The sequence below is a fragment of the Drosophila santomea genome, chromosome 2R (genome assembly GCF_016746245.2).
Source record: "Drosophila santomea strain STO CAGO 1482 chromosome 2R, Prin_Dsan_1.1, whole genome shotgun sequence".
Classification (NCBI taxonomy): domain Eukaryota; kingdom Metazoa; phylum Arthropoda; class Insecta; order Diptera; family Drosophilidae; genus Drosophila; species Drosophila santomea.
The window spans coordinates 18,207,680-18,225,271 of record NC_053017.2 but is presented as its reverse complement, the minus strand read 5'-3'; the positions used below and the strand labels follow the sequence as shown (position 1 = coordinate 18,225,271).

At 46.4% G+C, this 17,592-nt stretch overlaps 3 protein-coding genes across 3 annotated transcripts; 2 read left to right on the top strand and 1 right to left on the bottom strand.

Annotated features, from left to right (window-relative positions):
* Positions 1-803: 803 nt before the first annotated feature.
* Positions 804-2,330, bottom strand: LOC120446036 (zinc finger protein 239). Its single transcript, XM_039626800.2, has 3 exons — positions 2,098-2,330; positions 1,480-2,039; positions 804-1,145 (listed from the first exon to the last, which is right to left on the bottom strand). The coding sequence occupies exons 1-3, from the start codon at positions 2,164-2,166 to the stop codon at positions 938-940; spliced, it is 837 nt and encodes a 278-aa protein (XP_039482734.1). The 5' UTR covers positions 2,167-2,330; the 3' UTR covers positions 804-937.
* Positions 2,331-2,593: 263 nt separating this feature from the next.
* LOC120446254 (stress-activated map kinase-interacting protein 1) lies at positions 2,594-4,629 on the top strand. The gene has a single exon (XM_039627126.2). The coding sequence runs from the start codon at positions 2,689-2,691 to the stop codon at positions 4,405-4,407; it is 1,719 nt and encodes a 572-aa protein (XP_039483060.1). The 5' UTR covers positions 2,594-2,688; the 3' UTR covers positions 4,408-4,629.
* Positions 4,630-11,319: 6,690 nt separating this feature from the next.
* On the top strand, positions 11,320-15,812 carry LOC120446266. The gene has a single exon (XM_039627142.1). The coding sequence runs from the start codon at positions 12,087-12,089 to the stop codon at positions 14,697-14,699; it is 2,613 nt and encodes an 870-aa protein (XP_039483076.1). The 5' UTR covers positions 11,320-12,086; the 3' UTR covers positions 14,700-15,812.
* The last annotated feature ends 1,780 nt before the right edge of the window (positions 15,813-17,592 follow it).

Genomic DNA, 17,592 nt, shown 5'->3' with positions numbered 1-17,592 from the left:
AAGCAGCCGCATGCCAATTGAACCAGGCGCACACATGCACAGCCAGAAAATGTGGCAGGACAACGATGTGGACATGAAATATTATTTCCCTGTGAGAGCGGAGCAGTGGGTGCGGGGAGTCAGATGTATAAATAGTTTGATTTAGTGCCGCAAAAACGATGACTGTGAAGGCCACAAGGGACGTGGTCAGAGCAAGCGATGGATGCTGATAGCAAGGACTCTGCGATCAATTATTGCTCTATGACTGGTGGCTTGTAAACAAGTCACAAGTCAGGAACGTGCCTTTAATTAGTTTCAATCAAATAGCCGAGAAATCACATGTATAAATTATGGACCCGGCTCTGGCGATTACTGTACCTTTCTTATTCGAACTTTTTCAGCAACAGTGAGTAGTAATGTGACTGTTTGGGCAAACATATTTGTCACATTAATGACGCAAGAATGTTTGCCTGACAAGCCTGGAAAAGGGACAGTTTTACGGCTGGGCGAAATGTGTCATTAAAGCGACAATTTACGCACTGTGAGGTTTCGGGGCTTGCGAACGAGAGAATTGATGATGTGACTCGGGAAAATCCAGCGAATATCATACATATGCTCATAAAATTGCACATCATAAAGGGTGCAGTTAAAACGTCTTTAGGGTCCGTAAATCGACGGGTTAGCCTGAGTTAACGGCGCACGCAACAATGTAAACAGAGATCGGGTCGATTAGCAACTGGGATAGCGGAGGATTCACCATGATTATCTGCATATTTATTGCATTTATTGATGTAATTCAATGGAGAACTATGTTGGCCTGCATATATATTCATATCTGTATATTCAATGCAATATTCTTCACATTCTATCTTCCCGACGTAATCGCCGCTATTTGTATGTTTAGGTGTGAGTTGGGTTGTGTGTTTTCGTGGTTTTTTGTTTAACATTATCGCCATTTCTAATGTGTAGTCTCAATTATGATTTCGTGCGTATCCAGATCCGGCACGGCGAACTTCATGGGCAAATAGTCGTCTGGATGCATGTGGGACATCTGGTTTACCTCCAGCTGAGCCCTTTCGTGGTCCTCATGGCACTTGGTTTCGTGCTTCTCATAGTCAGCGAAGGTATCGAAGATTGCCCGACACACCATGCACTCGAAAAAGCTTCTGAAAATGAAATGCGGTTAATTCGGTAATTCATAACAAGGAAACGTAGAAGGATCAAGGATTGTTTTGAGGCTATTCAATATGTGTAGCATAAGTTAGAACTGTTTGATGACATATATTACTTTATATGTATATATACACTGTCTATACTTTAAAAACGCATATAGTATTGATTGCTTATAAACGGAAATAAACAGAGCTTCGCACACTGAACAGCGCCAAATCTAATCTTAGCCCGTCGGTAATCAGTGCCGAATAGACAACTTGAGGTAGGTCTGAACAGGTTGATCTAATCAAAGGGCACCTTGATCTTCTGCAGCCGGCAAGTACTTACGGTTTCTGCTCCGCCTCGAGCCGTTCTCTGGCAAGGGCGGCAGCCGCCTGGATGGAGGCGGGTACGTCCACATCGACGCCCTCCTTAATGTGCGACTGCAGGTGCCGCTTGAAGTTGGACAGCTGGGTGAAGCCCTTCTCGCAGTAGTTGCACTGGTAGGGCTTGGCGTTGAGGTGGCCTAGCTTGTGCTTCTTGAGGTTGACCAGCTGGGAGAAGTACCTGCCGCATCGCTGGCAGCGGAACGGCTTCTCGCCTGTGTGTGTCATCTTGTGGCGCTTCATGTTGCTCTGCTGGGTGAAGGACTTGTTGCAGAAGTTACAGGTGAAGGGCCGCTCCCCACTGTGCACCGCATAGTGTCGCTGCAGGTTCACAGCCTGGGCAAAGGCTTTCGAGCAGATATTACACACGAAGGGCCGCACATCGTTGTGCACCTTCATGTGGCGATCTAGGTTCCCCGAATTGCAAAAGCTCTTCGCGCATAACTTGCACTCGTAGGTGGTCTTGTTGTGGTTGTGCACCTCCTGTCGATGCAACGTCTGATCCCGCTTGCTCTTGAAGGTCTGCGGCAATGGATAGTGGTTAGATTGGGGTAATAGGAGACATATCCCAGACACTTACTCGGTCGCAGCGCTTGCAGCTGAACTGATTGGCCACCGTCTCGTCGAATTCTACCTCCATGCCCGCCATTTTGCCGTTGGCTAGCACATCGACTCGATCCGATTGGGAGTTCTCAAGAAGTGGACATCGAAAAATGGCAGGTCAGGTGGCGAAAAACTCACTTTAATTAACTTATTCTGTAACTCTGCAGTTTTTCGCGTCCAGAAAAAAGTCATATGGTGGCCCAGAGTGACCGTTTGTCGCGAAAGAAATATACTAGATTTAACGAGTACCGCTAAAACTGGCAATGCACCTGAATTCAAAACAATTACTTCTTTTTTTTACAGATACTTTTTTTTTTATTATGCGAATTACATTTATTAACATACTGTAGATAGCATAAATTAAGTAAATTCATTTAGTAAGTATTGTTTAAACCTATTGTTAGGAACGGTGACTTGTGCCTGCTATTCGTTACCAACCCCAAAAAGTGACCAGTGACAACCGCGATGTTCCATCTCTAGATAATCATAATGCGTTAGTGCATTTTCCCGAGATGCTGAGATAAATAGAAATTAATTTTGGAAAAGCGACTTTCTTTTGTTTACCACCATGGCCACCTACTCCAATCAGCACTGGCTGCTCTCCCACATCCGCAACTCCTTCATATCCACCGACGACACCGGAATGTGCGAGACGGTGATGCTGAGCGATGACATGCCCAAACACTATTTGCGAATATTCGGTAACTCGGGCGCTGGAGGAGATCACTATCATTGGCGACGGTCGCACAAGTCAGCGCCGACGGGGGGCGGGACAACGCCGGAGCGGAGCACCCGTCATCCGGATGCGCCACTCCAAGATGTGGATTTCATTTGCTATCCGGGACTTGACCTCAGCGACGACGAGGAGGACATGTCCACGCACTCCTTCGACATCCAGATGTATCCGGAGGTGGGCGCCCATCGTTTTCGCTCCAACACTGCCCAAAAACTAGAGAAACTAGATATTGCCAAGCGGAGGGCTGCGCGCATAAAAAGTGTCAACTACCAGGAGGAAGTGCAGCCACCGGACAGCGATGATTTCTTTAGACGCAAGGAGCTGCCCCCCAGCAAAGCTGAGACAGCTAAAAAGGAACCGAAAGCCAACGACGATGAGCTGTCAGATGAGGGTGTTCAGAGCCAGCTCACTGAACAGTTGGCGAAAAGTCCCAAGCAAACACAGAATCGCTTCATTGAATTCGCCCGCTTCGATGGCACCTCCCAAGTGGGTATGCAAACGAAAAGGATCAACGTGTTTTTAAATATGCTTCCCGAGCCGGATCGCAACTATCCGTTGAAGATCTGCGTCGTAGCCACTGCCAAAATCCAGGAGGTTATTGGTTATGTCTGCTACAAGACCTCTTTACAGTATCCCGACGTTCCTTTGAAGTCCCTGCAACATTACGCTTTGTATATGACAGAGGATAATGATGATATGGAGGACTTCCCACCCTTGGACAATCGCGAACCCTGCTCTAAGTTTGGCTTCTCCCAACTGACACTCGCAGAGCGTCGGCCATTGGCTCCAGTGACCAGAGTTGATTACCACAATCAGCTGGGCAGCAAATCCATGACTTCCGTGGAGGACAAGACGGCTCTGGACGAAGCGGCTGTCAAGGCACTGCAAAATATTAACCTTAATGGCGGAACTAGTGATCCAGGAGGAGCAGGAGGAGGAGGAGGAGGAGGCGATAGTCCACACGACAATGTAAAGGAGTACGAGAAGCGCCTGCTGAATCATAATGACATGCTGGAAGCACCCATGCATCGTACTTTCCGCCTGAACATCATAGACAAGCGGTTTTTCAAGTCCGATGTGACACTGGGAATATCTGGTGAGAGAATAGAGATTGATCAGTACAAGAATGCCAAGTTCTGGCCGCAGAAGAAGCCCGTATCCACTCCAATTGACTTTGTGGCCCACTGCGAGATTTTGGAGCGACGCCACTTAAAGGCTTTGTTGCGCATCTGGCTGAAGTCAAACTCCTCCTCCCCTTCCTTCTCCACCGGCTGCACTTCGGCGCAGATCAATGCCAGCGTAACCACCCTGAATGCGGGAAGCGGCAGTGCAGGGATTGCCCACTCGCCCAGCAGTCCGGGTCACTCCTCTGGACTTTTTTCCAGCAGCAATATTCGCTTTAAGCACTACGACTTCGACACGGACACCCACACGGCGGAGCAGATCCACAACAAGCTGAACTGCATACTCGAGATGCGATCCAGCGATCTGAGGCGCGAGTTCCTGCTGCAGCGCGATCGGAAGCAGGAGAAGAGGCAGCTGAAGTTGTAGTATTTATTCCTATGGCAGCGGCTGCTGCTCGTGTGCCTAGCAGGCGGGCTACTGCCACTGCCGCTACATCTCCGCCTCCGCCTCCGCCTCCTGTTCGATAAGTTGTATTAGTTGCTAACTAAAGATTGTGTTACACATGTTTGCCTAGCCCGTAAGTATTTATTGAACTCACCTAACTACGAAGCCTGGTCCTGAAAATAAAATTGCTAAAAACTCACTTAAAATCGAAATTGTTGTGCATTTGGCTTCCGCCTAGCTGCTGGCGTTTTCAGTGCGGTTTTGACACGAATCGCGCGCGATTTGTTGGCGTTTTTAGCAGTATATCTGGTTTTTATTTCCGTTTTTCTCGCTCTACCCACGGCAATTGTCTGTAATCAATGTGCAATTAATCGCACAGCCGACCAGACGGGGACGAACCTAACCGTTCGTCGTATTACTGCATATTGTTTTCGGCTTGGAAGTTTATTTTTAGTTTAGCAATGCCAGCGATGAATGGGTTGGGTCTGGGTCGCCAGCCAGCTGCTGTGGAGCAGTCGAGAATAATGGCTAACTGCCGTTAGACGATCGTTGCATGCATATGCATCTGCATCAGCATTAGCGGCGCACAAACTAACTAGCTTGCAGCGCATTCTAAGGCCAAGGTTAGCGACTCGAAATCACGCCAAAAAGCGCGACATTTGAGGCCGTTCGTCTGATGTCGATGATGATGCTGTTGGCGTGACCAAATCGAGGCAACTGTCAGCTCTCGATTTATGGCCAAGTGAATCACACTGCAATGGGGATGCAATTCCCCGAGGAAGTGGTTAAGGTGAGACCTAAATTCAGCATCACTTATACGCCGCATAGGCCGAAAAAAAAAAAAACCAAAAAAGTGACTAACAAATGCCCGCGATCTCAAATGGCCGATAAAATAAAAGGAAAACGCCTATTTTCATGTTCGATATGTCCAGTCAGTTGGGGTTAAATGATTTATGCCTATCTGATGCAGCCTTGACAGAAACTCTGGCCCATTCTTTCGAAAGACAAATTTGAATATCGCAGACAATTTGTCAAATGCATTGGTATTTATAGTTGGGACTGAATTTATTATCGGCAAGTGCGTCGCCTTCGAATTGTTTGTTTTTGTTCGTACGCCGCTACTTCACTGAATTTCACCGAAAGCAGCATAGTTATCAGCTAATTTGCCTAAGCAAATTCAGCAGAGGCGGCTAATTTCGACAAGGATGCGACTGCGCCTAATTGAAAGGCAATAAATGCATTAAAACAGCGACAGCCTTGACATTGAAATTGAATGACAAACAGCGAAAAGTTCACTCGATATGAAAGTTGCCAGGCATTATGCGATTTTATATGCCACATATATGTATATGGTATATGTGGTGTATGTGGTAGGCGGGGCAAGAAACTTGGCACGCATGTGAGCGGATTTTCACTGCGAAAAAAAATGGAAAAACACAAAAGTGAGCGGACCTCGTTGTCAATTTATCAATTGCATAAAATAATAGGCCTAGGCGCATAATTTAATGTCGCGTTTGTTGCCATTTTTGAAGGCCGCCGCGCAGTGCGCACATATTCGTATGTGCGAATATTCAGCTATCTGAACAGAGATACGTATTTCATTCTCTGCGGCTACACATGCAGATTAATCGCTGGAAAATGCATTTTGCGCCTGAGTCACGCAACCGGACCCAAAACTACGATCCATTATGATAGCCGAAAGATACGGCAGCTAAACTTCCAATTATACGTATTGCTGGGCAACTCATAAACGGCATTAAGTTATCACTGATCGGCATACTCGTACGTATACTTAACTTTTCATTGCCTGTACACTTTCAGATTCGCTTCCGTTTTGCGATGTTTGTTTTCCATATGCTGTGGGAACTTGTACCGTGTTCGGGAAATTAATTGAGCTATTATGGCATTAATTTATGGCATACTGCCCAACGGTAACTTGCATGCTGCAAATTGCTAGAATAATTCCACAATTTCATAGATCACAGCTCCCTTTCTGCTTTGTTTTTGTTTTGGTTTTTTTTTTTCGTTCTTTCTACATCAGAAACAAACTGGCAGGCCATAAAAGCTATGTCGGTCTTTTCATTATGGCCACAACATTTTGCACATACCAAAGACCCGGAGACCTACCCACACGGCGACAGGCGTTGTCTGCCCCAATGCGTTGCACGCACCAAAAACCAAAAATTAATACAAAAAAAAATCGGGGACCCACAACTCGCAAATCGCTTGCCATTTTAATTGCACAACTTGGGTGGATTGCGAATTAGTTTTTTTTTTGCCAAATTGTGCCCAGCCCCACACATAAAGAAACTATAGGAGCATTCCAACTGCTTCTTTGCAGGTGAAACTTTAATATAAATACCTCTTAAAGATAATATTACTTAGCACTCAATTGCAGAAATCCTATACTGCTTCAGATTTTTTCTGTTTCTGCACTTAAGAATTTAAGATCGGCTTGCTATTTGGCTTTTGAATATAGGAGTAATAAATGTATCTAGATCTTAAGGCCACTTATGAATAATTTTTTTAGGAGCATTTGTATTAAATACTTGATACCCTTTTAGTGTACTTAAACTACGTAACAAGTAGAAGAAGGAGTTCCCAAACCCATGGGGTACATATATTCTTAGATATCTCATTCTTTCTCGCATCGAGTGCGAGTAAGGGGTATCTGATAGTCGAGCTGCTCGATTACAGCGTTCTCCCTTGCTTTATCTGCACAGCTAGTTATTCTCCTCGAGACATTTGTAACCCAATTCTGTCGCTCGGGAAAGGAGGCGAATGCACTTGGCGATTTCCATTCCGATCTGCGGCGGCTTAATTAAAAGCGTGCTGCACAATGGCCACGCATTCGAATAAAAAATTATGCTATATGTAACGCCATGCCTGGAGGTCAGCCATTCGTTCTCCAACCTGTTGCATCCCCATCCACTCCTCGTGTCCACTTCCAGTCCAGACCAGTCCAGTCCAGTCCAGTCCAGTCCAGAATCGCGGCACAGTCGCCGGCGGCGGAATCGTCTTCCTGCCTCCATCGGCGATAAAGTGTGCTGGCATCAGCCTCTGCCAAGGTCGCTTCCTTAATGAAGTGCCGAAACTTGGGCTCGTTTCGTTGCAGGCACTTGACTTGGAACCGGTTTTCGGGCACCGCTCTCAAGTGGGTGCCACCACCAGATGCAGGTGGTGATTGCCACTTACACGGCGAGAAATGAGTTGTCATTTGCATCGATCATAAAATATCCTTACTCGTAAAATATCCTATCCAACTTGGTTAGGATTATCTTTCAGTTACCAACGTTTATTATGTTGAATTGGCATGTGACTTATTTATTTATAAAATGCATAAAGAATAGGCTTATTTTCTTGCAGTGCTGAGCAAAACAAGCCGAAGGTTGCACTGCCCTTGTCCCGGACCTGTTTCCCCGTCTGGTTTCTGCCACTGCCATCCCGATAAAAGGTTCTGAATTATGTAATCCCGAGCCGCGGTGGAGTGCAGTGCCTTTGTGTGCGGATTCTCATGACCCACTTTTGTGGCCATCCATGCAATTTGCAGCCATAAATCCGTTTAGTCGGACACGCAGGATATGCGATCATAACTCATCAGCATTGCATAATGCAAGGAAAATAGCTGCAGCATTGAACTTGAGGTGAGCTAGGCTGTCGTATTGATGTACTGCAATCTAATGAGCTGAATGGGTGATTAAAATATTTCAGAAACTGCTAGAAGCGAAGTGGAATGAAATGCGGCAAGCTCCATTTGGGATATCTAAGCTGATCGGTGCTGACAGCCAAGTCTGGGAAGTCTTCCCACTCGAGACTCGAAAATCTCCATCTCCGGGGCGCAACTGAGTTTTTCGCGTAGGCTCAACAGCATGGCAGCGCGTGCAAAATGTCAACAGAAGGACAAACTTCAGCTAACAATTGCCAACAATTGCTAATGTGCCCCGATCGCAAGCAGAGCTATAGATCGGCCAGAGCTATAGATCGGTGGCCCTGAACGCACTTCGCCTGCCTCTAAGTGCAAAAAGCAAATAAACGCTAGATAAAGGCAAATAAATGCGTGAACAAAGCACACGAACAACAATGCAGCATAAGGCTTCGAAATTGGCTTTTAGTGGCAATTTGCTGGCTCCCTACATTTTGGTTTTTTTCATTTTTATACTATATGTTACTCTTGAATTGACCTACCTCAAATGCTAGCACTTCCTGGATTATTTGCAGCTTTGGGCCCGCAATCAAACGAGTTGGATTAATCGATCTTGGAGGGACACGCCTGCCCGACAAAGCGGAGGGAAAAAAACCGAAAAATATCAAATCATAATTTTGATTTGTATTAAATAAATCATTTGCCATTTGCGGTCCGCTACCAGGCCCATAAACAATAAAAACTCTTGATTTCTTATTGTTGCGTTGCCAGTTTGCCAGTTTGGCAGTGTGTCAGTGTGTCTCTTACCGCAAGGTTGCAAGATTTTTTACTTTTCGCTATTCATTTATCTTTTTCTTTTTACTTTTGTTTTTTTTTTTGGCAACATAATTTACTTGTTGGCAAATCAAATTGTAGGGGGAGCTCACGCTACAATTCGAAATGAAATGCTTGTCGTCAATTGGCAAATTAATGAGCATTTGATGGCTAGTTGACCTTATGTCAAGTATACGCCGTGTGGCCCGACTCTGAGGGGCAACAGGCAAAGGCACTGGCACACAGGCAGCACCTTGTAATTGGATTGCAAACGTTTGTTCTCGTTCTGTCCCGCCTTTGTCTTGTATAACTTTATCAGTTTTTTTGGGTAAACAATGGACTGGGGACGAGGGGTCGCCCGCTGATGCAACACAGTGTTTCATAAAAGTCAGGCCCACTAAAGGGATTATTCTTATACCACTCGCATTCTGGCATATAAGTATGGCCGATGATATAATAATGCACAACAGCCACAAAGCAAAAGTCGAGAGAATGACGCTGCCAATGCGCCGCATTTCAATGGTGCACTTGAACTTGCACTTGACATGCAAATTGGCGATGCGATAACTGCGATGCAACGAGGATTCCCTCCACTAATGAGTCGCGTAAGCGTGGAGATTGGCGGCATCCATTTCGTATGTAAACGTATTATTAATTATGGAATTTTGTTTACTCAAGAATAATGCTCCATAGAACTGGTATAGCATTAAAAATGAAATTATCGAACCAACTGCAATTCTTTATTGCAAATAAAGTATAAAGAAAAGTGAACAAGTTTTTAAATTCTGTGCTCTTTTCATATAAATATTTTTTGGCCTTGCGAGCTGTGCTTTTGTTTTAGCCTCGTTATTTTCTCTATTTTCTATCAACTGCTATCACCGCGTGATAGTGTGCAATTGAAATAGTGTTTGCCCAATTTCCATGATAAGTCTCACGATCGCCTTGTTGCAAAGCGGAACTGACCTGCAATTGATTGCAATTGATCAGCGGCTCTGGGTTGTCAAGTGTGTAACCCTCAAAATGCAATTTGTTGTCGCTGGCCGCAGCTTCCTTCCTGTTTCCCCTCGGAGATAAACGATAAACGGCTCGTTCTGGACGCAGTAATTGCGATTGCAATAGCAATATCAACAGCAACTGCAACTGCAATTGCAATTGCATTTGAGTGTTATTTTCGTGCAACGAGGTCACCACGCGAAAAGCACTTTCCCAATTTTCAGCCGATCAATGCAAATCGGAAGTGGCAATGTGTGTGCTAATGTCAAACGTGTAGAATATTCAAACACAAACAACCAAACGAGCTGACAAATGCATTGAGCAAATGCAAATGCCGCCAATGTGTTGCTGTTGCATTTAACCAAGCTGCTGCTTTTGTAGCTTGTGTTGTTGCTGCTTGTTTAGATGTTGTTGCTGGCAGTGTTGCTGTTGTGTTTGCAGCTGTTGTTCGCAGTGTTTGCTGTTGTTGTTCGTGTTGTTGCGTCTGCCTTTGCTGTGTTTGCTCGTAATGTTGCTGCTGTGTTTGTTGATGTTGCTTGTGGTGTTGCTGCTGTGTTTTTTGATGTTGCTCGTGTTGTTGCTGCTGTGTTTGTTGATGTTGCTCGTGGTGTTGCTGCTGTTTAAGCCTGTGTTGTTGCTGCAGTGTTCGCTGCTGTCGATTGGTGTTGTTGTGCTGTTGTTGCCGCATTTGTTGTGTTTGCTAGCATTGTTGCTCTTGTGTTTGCTCATGTTTCTCTTAGAGTTGCAGCTATTGTTTTGTTGTTGCTGCTGTGTTAGATGCTGTTGCTCGTATTGTTGCTGTGGCTGCTTGTTGTGTTGCAGTTGTTATTGCCTGTGTTGTCGCTGCTGCGTTTGTAGTTGTTGTTTGCGGTGTTGCTGCTGCATTTGTTGTGTTTGCAAGCAGTGTTGCTTCTGTGTTTGCTCAAGTTGCTCTTAATGTTGCTGCTGCATTTGAAATTGTTGCTCGTGTGTTTGCTGTTAGTGCAGCTGTGTTTGCTGCTATTGTTGCTGCTGTGTTTGCTGCTATTGTTGCTGCTGTGTGTGCCCGGTGTGCCTGCTGCTGTTGCTGTTGCTTTTGTTGTAAATTGTAGTTGTTGCTGGCAACGCAACAAGTTTCGTGTGTGTTGCCAATAAGTTGTCGCTGCCGACGTCGCTGCTCTCGTTCGCCGCCGTCCGTCGAGCACTGTTGTTGCTGTTGTTGTTGCTGTTGTTGTTGCTGTTGTTGTTGCTGTTGTTGTTGCTGTTGCTATTGGCTTTTCGTTGTCGTTGTTATCGTGCGTACTTGGACCGCTCAATAACGCCGCTGTCGCTGGCGCTGGCGCTGCCGCCGGCCGCCTGCTGCTGTAAACACGAAAAAAGAGGCAGAAAAAAAAAACAAAATTGAAACGAAAGCAGAGGGTATTTAACCGACCTCAAATCAATTTGCAATTTCAGTCGATCTCCGCGTTGCAGCGTTGCATGAACTCAATTTAGCCGCGTGCGAAACAGAAAGTTTACACAAGTTCAAGCGAAAAGCCTTACGGAAATACACTTACTTAGGAAACGGGCAACAAACAAGCAACAACAACCAACAAGCAGAAACAACGGCAACAACTTGAACTCGAAAATAACCCAAAACGCAGTCGAAATTGTTAATTGAACTTTTATTTATTAACTTTTGGCAAATCGGTGTCAAGCGCGGCCTAGAAAAAGAAATAAAACGCAAACACAGGCGACCAAAAAACGCCCCAAACAAATTCCAGGCACGTTGCAGACGTTATTACGCAAACGGCGCTATAAAACACACACCAGCAACTGCTGCTGCAACTACAACTACAACTAAAGCAACTAGCAACAGCAACAGCAACAGCAACAGCAACAGCAACAGCAACTAGCAACATTGCCAACAGCAACAGCTGACGTTCGATGAGCGTTTCAGTTTGGATTACAGGCTAACCAGATGCACATCTTGGCCAATCGGGTCTATCCCATGTAAGGTGCAGCTCCCGCAGCGAGCTTTTTCCCACTGAACTTGAAAGTGAAAGTGAACGAGAGAGAGAGAGAGTGAGATAGCTAGAGAGAAAGAGAGCAGAGAAATTGGGAAGAAATTGCACTTGGCTTGGTCAGAAACAAAAGAGAGCAGAGCCAAAAAAAAGGGGAAAGATAGCTTTTCGCTTTTGCTGGAGTGGCCAAAAACATCTCAGAGCATCAGCCAAGGTCGTTCGTTGGAGCCATGAGCAGTCCCATGGATCAGGCGGAGCAGGTGTACGAGGTGAAGGCGCCACATGCCGGCGCAGAGGGTCACACATTCCTCGTGAGTCCCGTGGATCCCACTCCGATCCTAGCACCCATTCTCACCGCTGTGCCCGTGATGAAAGCGCCGGAATCACCAGCTCCCATCATGGAGAAGACCCACGAGGTGGAGGAGCTGGATGATGAGCAGCCCAGCTGCAGTTCCCAGGCGGTGGTGCCACTGTCCTCATCGCTACCCTGCAAGCTGCTCCGCATGCATGCCAGGCGCTCTGCCCAGGCCCTGCTCCACCAGATGGAATCGATGGACTCGCAGCTGGGCAGCAGCAATGGCAGCACCTCGGAGGATACTTCACCCTCGGCTCCCCCCATGTCGCCCACCGATCAGCAACTGGTGGACGTGGGCATGGGCTCCTCCATTGGGGACTCGGACGAATCTTCGGAGGAGGGCGATGAGCTGAAGCCACTGGCCGTGGACAATCACATCATAAACGAGGTGGACTTAACCGAGCGCCAGTCTACGCCACCGGCCGTCTTGAGTGAGGCCAATTTGGAGAAGTTCCGCAAGCACCAGATGGATAACATCTATCTGCATCCCAACTTCACCCTGGACGCTTCTCCGCCTCCCGCGGTCGCACCGGCCAACTCACCTGTGCTGGAGGCCAAGAGAACCCATCGCTCGTTCCTCACCATGAAGAAGGAGAAGGAGGTGGAGCAGCCACAGGAGAAGGAGCAGGAAGTGCAGATGCACCAGGAGCCGGATACCGAACACCAAGGACCCAATGAGATAGATACTCTCGATCCCTCACTCATTCCCAGCGAGGAACTGGCGGCCGAAATCACCGAAGCCGTGGAGTTCTACTTCTCCAACGAGAGCATCCTGAAGGATGCATTCCTGCTGAAGCATGTGCGTCGCAACAAGGAGGGTTTCGTGAGCCTCAAATTGGTGTCCAGCTTCAAGAGGGTGCGCCAGTTGACCAGGGAGTGGAAGGTGGTTGGAGATGCAGTGCGTCGCAAGTCGCGCAAAATCGAGCTGAATGATGTGGGCACCAAGGTGCGCAGAATCGAGCCGCTGCCCAGCTTCGATGAAACCATGCCCTCTCGCACGATTGTGGCCTGTGATCTGCCACTGGACAAGTTAACCATCGAAAAGGTATCGGATCTGTTCTCACCCTGCGGCGAGATTGCCCTCATACGCATCCTCAAGCCGGGCATGGCCATTCCCGTGGATGTGCGCCAGTTCATGAACAAGTATCCGGAACTGCAGCAAAAGGAGTGCGCTCTCGTCGAGTACCTGGAGTCCTCCTCCGCCAGGGATGCCCGTCATCTGAGCGGTCCCTTCCAGGTCTACGAGATGGTGGCGCCCAAGAAGAAAACTGGCAAGAAGGCAGCCGTCATCCAGATCGCCGCTCCGGTGGCCCGCATGGTGGAGAACTATCGCTACTACAACGATGCCAACTACGAGAGGAGTCGCGGTGGCAGCTTCTCTGGCCACGAAACAGTTCCCGATCTGCGCTTCAAACTCAAGCGCAACAACTCGGACTTCCAGCCCAGCTACTACCAACAGACGGGGCCCAGCTACCATGCCAATCCGTATCAGCATTATCAGCCCCGTGGTAGCATCGGCAGCCAGAACCAGGAGATGGGTCCCAACGGTTTTTTCGGCTATGGTCCCAGGCGATACAGCAACACATCGACGATTTCGGCCAACACAGCGGCCGCCTTGGGCGATGTTTCGCCTATATCTTCTGCTGCCAATTCAGGCGCTAATCCGATGGTGTCTGGTATGAGCAATCTGCAGCGCCGCCTGTCCAACTGCTCCGAGCAGAACTACACACCCGAAGCCAATCCATCGATGTCGCGAAGGGCCAGCAATTGCTCGGAAACGGGCGGAGTTCCCCAGCGACGTGACTCGAACTGCTCGGAGAGCTGTCCCTGCTCCAGAAGGGTCTCGGACTTTGGTCAGACCACGGAGACCAGCTACCGAAAGACCTCGGTGTGCTCCAATGGCAGTTGCCCGGGCAACAATCAGAACCAGGAGCGTCGCTTCTCGAACGGATCCATGCAGTTCGAGCGAACCTTCTCGAATGCCAGCGAGAGCAGTGGCTTCTATCGTCGTCCTTCGAACGATTTCAACATCGAGCGTGAGTCCATCCAAACCGATCAGCTGGTGGGTGGAGGAGGAGGTGGCTACCAGGTGTGGCCACGTCGTTATTCCAACAACTTCCAGCAGCTGAGCAGCAAGCTGGCGGCATATGACAATGCCCAGTATATTGGTGGCAGACGCATATCCACGGATTCGGGTTACGATCGTCGCTGCTCCTTCGGATCGGAAGGCTTTGATGGATCACCACGATCTCGCACCGGCAGTTTCCTGAGCAACTATAAGCACGGCGGTGGCGGTGGCGATGGCTACGATGGCCAACCGAGATCACGAACCGGCAGCTTCCTGGACGGATCGCCACGGTCGCGTTCCGGATCGTTTGCCCAGCGCGCTGCCGAGAGCCTGGTACGCACTCCCATGGGTCCAGATGGTAGCAAGGGATTCGGCCAGAGGGCCAGGAAATTCGGACAGGCCATATCGCCCGTGAACTAATATGGGGGGGCATATTGTTGATTAATTTTAGTGGGAGGATGGAAGGAACTCTGTTATAGAACTCCGTTTTTAGAACGGCTAATCGTATGTGAAATTAATGGCTGTACACTGTGATGCTGTTCAACTTGTTAAACGTCCCACACATACACCATTATACACCCCCCCAACACTCCCAACACCCCCGAACACCGTAGCCCAACCTAGGTTAGGAACAGATACCTATAGTTAACGAATTTTTATCACCGAACTTTCCGAGGGGTTTCGTTGGATCACGAGGAACTCTGCCAGCCCTTGATATTATTTTTTTACACCTTTCTTATATATGAAACATAACATAACAATCACTGCCAATAGCTTAAGGAATGCAACACAGAGATATAATTGGTTTGGTAGACACTTAGGATTATACGTAACATAATCAATACATATGATTGACCATTAACCAGTTGATAGAATGTAGCTAGTATATAAGCTTGTGTTTGAGAAACTATAGAATAGAATACGGGCCCAACTATACTCACCTGACTTCTATACGAGTATATGCCTAGAAATATCCTCACGAGTTCACAAAATATTCCTGGCGACTTGTATGCAGATTATAGTATTCTTTTATAGCCTATAAACATTTTTATTTAGCTTGCAACTAGGTTAGATATAGGATTGTCACACACCCATAACTCAAACGGCTGCCATAAAAATCAGTTATAGAATTGCGGCCATACTAAACCAGATGTGAGTAATACGGATGTAATTCGGATTGGAACGAAGAAAAATTTAATTAGATTCTCAGGTCATTAGGTTTAACATTCGAGGGGCAGGCAAAGGTGATTTCCACATTTTCCACCCAAACCACTCGCAATTTTCGCACCCTTTTGCTTTTTCTTTTATTTGTTTTTATTTCCACACTTTTATTAGTAATAATTAATAATTGCATATTTAGATGTAGGAAACTTGGTTGTCCTCCGCCGAATGAAAGAAAAACGGAGGAAACAGCAAAACGGATTATTACAGGAGAGAATAAAAATATTTTTCATTTTTAGCTTTTAATTTCGATTTCTTACAGATGCATTGGTCTGTAGATGCAATAAATTATATTATGCGTGTTAACCACAAATAAACTTATTACAAACAATAAACAAAAAATGGTGTTGCATTTGGTCCAGGGTATTACTATAATTACAACACAATGGTGAACTTGAAATGGAGCTTAGCTAACAAACTTGCTGTCTTTTTGCCAAATCATTTAACGAATCTTGCGCAATTTGGCTGCCCGAAATTGAAAGCGAAATTCGCGCCACTCGAGAACCGAAGGTAACTAGGCCACCAAAATAGTCGACAAAAAATCGGCAAAAAATATTGGTAGGTATATATATAGATATAGTAACAGCAAATCCCAACCAGTCTGCCTTGCCTGTGAAAGCAACAATTTGAATTTTATTGAATAATATTCGTAATTTCTGTCTTCGCAAAGTGACATGAGCGTGACGCATGCGCCCCCAACTCATTTTTTTGATTTTGGTTACTGTTTTTTTTTGGTCTTTTTGTATTTTGTTGTATATCTTTTTTAGGCTTTTTTTTTTGTTTTTTTGGTTTTGGCGAACTCGCCCGCGGTTCATAATTGTTCATAAAGCGGCCGTTAGCATTGTTATTGCCTTGTCTCCAGCCTCTGGGGCTGAATTTCGAGTACTCATGCCTTAATCGTTGCCGTGCGTGCGATTTTTTTGCGGTCCCAAGGTATTTGTTGTTCACTTTTCAGTTGAGTTCATTTTGCTCGATTTCTGTTTCTGTTTCTTTCGACTTCGATTTATTAAACAATTTCAATGGCCATACACTCGTACACTGGCTCGTACACACAAGTGAATGATTTTTCGCACACACGCATCTCGCTGCGCCGCGCCGCCCACAGCAGCCTGACTTTTATACTTTAATACTTTTTAGCTCCTTTTTTTATTAACTTTTTTTTTTTGTGTTATGAAAACCAGTTTTTTGCTTGGCCAGCGCACTGAACTAATTGTCGCACAATTTTTCACCGCGTGGGCAAAATTCAAAAGTGCAGCCAAATATACGATCTAGCCAACGGGAAGCATTTTGTGCGTACACTATTTTGGTTGCATAATATTTTCGTGGGGCAGGATAAATACATATGTATATCGCAATATGCATGCCCCACAGACTCGTGTTGTTGTAATCACATGGCTGGGGTTCAAACGATCGCTTGATTAAGCTTCCTGCAGCTGGGGCTTTACTGCCAAATTGCCGAATTCCCTTTTAAATTTATGCTAATTAAACGTGCTCAAACAGGAACCGAACGCAAACCAGTCGAACTTCTCGCGCTTACCAGAACAACTTGCACTCATTAAGTGAGAGTTCATCTCCAGCGGTTTGGGGATAATTATAAACCCTGTGAATTATCGCAGTGGAATTAGGCATAAATTTGCTGGCAGTAGATAGCTGAGTGATGCGTGTAATTTAAATATATTTACATAAATCTTCTGTGTAAGAAACGTGTTTAACAGCTCGATTTTATTTAATAATAATTTAATAAATGATTTCCTAAGGCACCAGATTTAATGTGTATGTTTCTCTCTGTGCATCACTAACCTTAGACAAGTCTACGCTTTTTTGGCAAGACCGCGCATCCTTGGACGGTCTAAAAATGTCTCACAGCACTCAATGATTTAATCTCTGACAGGCAGAACGTAGAACGTGGAACGTGCCGTGTGGCAAGCCGCGCGAAGCTGCCTCAACCTTGACCGTCATTCGCTGGCGACAGAGTCGCGACTCGCGAGAAGCGAGACGAGAGGTGTAAGCTCTTCGCACGGCCATCGGGCGTATACGCGATTTCCGGAAACTGCACGCTCTTTCCTTCGCCATCGACGTTGCGCCAAGTCAT

What these genes read in the sequence shown, in the direction of transcription:
- LOC120446036 (XM_039626800.2), bottom strand. Translation starts at nt 2,166, where the DNA reads ATGGCGGGCATGGAGGTAGAATTCGACGAGACGGTGGCCAATCAGTTC. An exon ending in GCTGCAAGCGCTGCGACCGA is followed by an intron (nt 2,040 to 2,097) that starts GTAAGTGTCTGG and finishes CCATTGCCGCAG; the next exon opens with ACCTTCAAGAGCAAGCGGGA. An exon ending in CTCGAGGCGGAGCAGAAACC is followed by an intron (nt 1,146 to 1,479) that starts GTAAGTACTTGC and finishes TTTCATTTTCAG; the next exon opens with AAGCTTTTTCGAGTGCATGG.
- LOC120446254 (XM_039627126.2), top strand. Translation starts at nt 2,689, where the DNA reads ATGGCCACCTACTCCAATCAGCACTGGCTGCTCTCCCACATCCGCAAC.
- LOC120446266 (XM_039627142.1), top strand. Translation starts at nt 12,087, where the DNA reads ATGAGCAGTCCCATGGATCAGGCGGAGCAGGTGTACGAGGTGAAGGCG.